At 59.2% G+C, this 3,255-nt stretch overlaps 1 protein-coding gene across 1 annotated transcript in view; it reads right to left on the bottom strand.

Annotated features, from left to right (window-relative positions):
• The window catches only part of EPHA10 (EPH receptor A10), a 60,779-nt gene extending 57,940 nt beyond the window's left edge, over positions 1 to 2,839 (bottom strand). Inside the window, exon 1 of the mRNA XM_019512097.1 lies at positions 2,773 to 2,839. Within this exon, the coding sequence (XP_019367642.1) occupies positions 2,773 to 2,839 (67 nt within the window). The remainder of the gene's footprint in view (positions 1 to 2,772) is intronic.
• Between the last annotated feature and the right edge of the window lie 416 nt (positions 2,840 to 3,255).

Genomic DNA, 3,255 nt, shown 5'->3' with positions numbered 1-3,255 from the left:
CCGGGTGGGCGGGCAATTCTGCGGGCCAATGGCAGCGCAGGGGCGGGGCCGCACGTGCCGCGGGCTGCGTTAACCCTGCGCTGCCCGGGCGTTCACGCTGAACCCTAACGACGGCGGCCGCCGGTTCGCGGAGCGACGCGCCCGGGCCTGCAGGGGCGACCCAGGCCACGAGGGCCACCGCCACCAGCGATGCCCCTGGGAAAGCGAATAAAAAATAACAATAATTAAAAAATAATTAAAAAATAAGGAACGCCCAGGACGTGAGGCGAGCTCTCGCGGGGATTCTGCTGCCGGTGCCGCTTCAGCGGAGCCCTGAGCTGCAGCGCCGGGGCGGGGAGCTTCCGGGGGCACGGGGAAGGCCGGCAAGCTCCCCCGTCGCCTGCAGGGCAGCCAGACGAAAGACGGGGTTAGGTCGCCAGAGCCGTTCCTGCGGAGGGTTTTCCACTCGCCCCGGAAGAGAAGGGATCTGTCGTTGTCGTTACAGGCTCCGAACTGCATCACAATTTCATGCTGTGTTAACTCCCAGGGTTTCTTTCGCATATAAATTTTTAAGGAGTAAAAGAGAAAAGCCCAGGCGCTTGACCTTTAATCACGGTTATTTGTGCGATCAGTCAAGTGTGGGGAAAAGCTAGTTTGCGCCTGAAGGATGCCCTTTCAAACGAGATTGCTCTAATATGAAACGCGACTCACGGGGTGTGAAGTATGGATCGCATTTAGCAGCCTCCGGAGCGCGGCAGCTTGCTACGCACAGAAGGGATCCGGCCGCTCATGCCACGGGGGCACCGAATCGATGCGGACCGCGGGATGCCCGAGAGCAGTGCACAGGCACGGGGTGCGTTGGGAGGAGCGGAGGCTGGTGGTTTCCCGGTGCTGACACAATACAAAGCGTTTCCATCCAGCTGCGGGAGCATGCCAGACCCCTGTGGGGACTCGGGGCTAGAGCAGCCAGAGGTGTTTGAATGATGCTTCTGGAGTCTCGTACTGCCGAGGGAAACGGGTCTCTGGCAAGATGGAGCGCTTAAGAAACAGCTGTTAGTGCAAAAAGGAGCATGGGGTCTATCCAGATTGCCCTGGGCCTGGGCCTGGGCCTGGGCCTGGGCCTGGGCCTGGCCCGGGACCCCGACCACACGGCGCTTGGTGCTGCACAAACACAGCATGAAATGGGGGTCCCTGCTCAGAGTCAGGGTCAGGAGAGAGGGGTGGACGCTGGCAGAGAACAGAGCACCAGGATGCGGGAGCCAGCACGGGGGTGGCACGCCAGCTCCCTGGACTGCACACCCCAGGATGTCACCTGCGTTGCGCACGCACGCAGCGCTCTGTCCCTGCCACCGGTCCCCAGCAATCAGTGGGCGCAGGAGAAACCCGGGGCAAGAGCAGTGCAGGAATGCAAGTCCTGGCCAGGGCTGCAGGCATCAGCCTGGCCCCGCAGGGCTCCAGACCACCGCTGCAGAGCAGACCCCGCGCTGCCGCAGCTCCCTGACATGAGCTATTGCCTGCTGCAAGTGGGGGCAGAAAGAGAGTTCTGAAACCATGGTGAAAATAGCCCTCATGACACGAAAATGGATGCTGGCCCCAAGGAAACGGGACCGGAATCCGAGACCGTCGATTCCCGAGCTAAAGGACCGCGTCTCAGCAGGGAGCAGGGCCGCCCTGTCTGCTGCTGACAAACACCTGTTTAGTCTGAAGGGTAAAGGAGCTGGGAGGGAAAGTAGCTCGGGTGGTCCTGGGGCCTGGTCCAGTGCAGCCCAGATCATTGCTGTTCCTGCTCCAAAAAGGCAGCCTGGGATGGCAGAGGGTGCTGGGGCAGATCAGGACCCGGGTGGCCTGGCAGCGCCATGGGACGCTGGCACAGCAGCAAGCCCCACAGGTCTGGATAGCTCTGCCGGGGCAGGCCCAGGGGGTGGCACGGCTGTGCAGGCTTGGCCAACGGAGGTGTGTGAGCAAAGCCAGAGCGGGGACAGAATTAGCAGGAACAAGGATGCAGGTTTTGAAGAGCCCAAATACACCCAGCACCATCTGTGACTCTCAAATCTAGCAAGCCTGACCTCCTCCCTAGGGGCCCGGGCATGGCTTTCCACGGCCTGACCCCAGCAAGACGGTGCTGCCGGCAGCGCCAGCTCATTGCTGCCATTCCTCGATCACAGCTAAGCGACAGAAATCCCGGCCAAAAGGAAAGCGAATGTAAAACGGGCTCATAAATCGGGGCTAGAAGCAGCACAGCTCCTGCCTGCCAGCTCCAGAAGGGAAAGGCACCCACTACGTATTAACTATTTTTACCTTCTCTGCTGTTCAGCTGGAACTAAAAGCAAGCCGAGCAATCTGTTTGTTTTTAATGACTTAATTTGCTGTCGGATGGATGCTCTTTGCTTAGGAATCTTTGTATTATAAATGTTTTGCAGCAGCTCTTCAGCTTTTAAGGTAATCATTTAAAAGATCCTTGACTGAGTAAAGGCAGCTAATCTGGGTAAATGCCTTTAAGCATCTTTACATCTCTTGCTAATGGATTTCTAGGCAGCCCGCAGGGACCCATGTACCAGAAAATAATGTAAAATACAGTAAGTGTCTTGTTGGGGAGGGGGGTTAAGTGCCGTGCATTTGTCACCGAGTGAGAGGACCCCGGGCTGCAGGCGGGCTGGGATCATGGCACTGGTGTCATTAATATGCTGTCCCGGTGTCAGCCCCACAAAATCCAGGGCAGGGACCCCGCAGCGTGACAGCTCAGCACAATCGCCAGGCGTTCTCAGCTGGAGCCGGGTGGGAAGGGGCGCGCACTTTGCAGCCCTTGCTTGTATCTTCGGATGGGGCGCTGGCTGCCGAGGCCCCGGCTGCCGTTGATCATGGCGGGAAGCTGGCAGGGCCAGCCAGCCGACCCCCACCACGAGTGCTGCATTTCCCGGAGCCCCTACTCTTCTCCTCTCAGATGCGCCAGGTGGGTGCAAGGTGAGCCGGCTCCGAGCAGCGCGGGCAGCCAGCTCCGGCTCAGGCCAGCGGCCCAGTGGCCTGGCTCGCAGCAGCCACCGTCCACAGCTGCGGACTTCCCGAGTGACTTGTCTCATTCGTGGCTCTTTCCATGCCATCCCCTGGGCCTGCAGAGATCATTGTACGCATGCGAACAGTCCCTCACGTACCCCTAATTTGTTCCACTAATAAAATCATGTTTGCAGCGGTTTGAAGGCTAGTCCCCTTCTTCCCCTCACTGCATAGAGCATGCACCTGCTGTTCCTTGTGTCGCATCCTGCTCCTTTCCGCAAACTC

This window comes from Gavialis gangeticus, unplaced genomic scaffold (assembly GCF_001723915.1).
Source record: "Gavialis gangeticus isolate Ggan-Ray unplaced genomic scaffold, GavGan_comp1, whole genome shotgun sequence".
NCBI classification, from domain to species: domain Eukaryota; kingdom Metazoa; phylum Chordata; order Crocodylia; family Gavialidae; genus Gavialis; species Gavialis gangeticus.
This window is presented reverse-complemented; position numbering and strand designations above follow the sequence as displayed.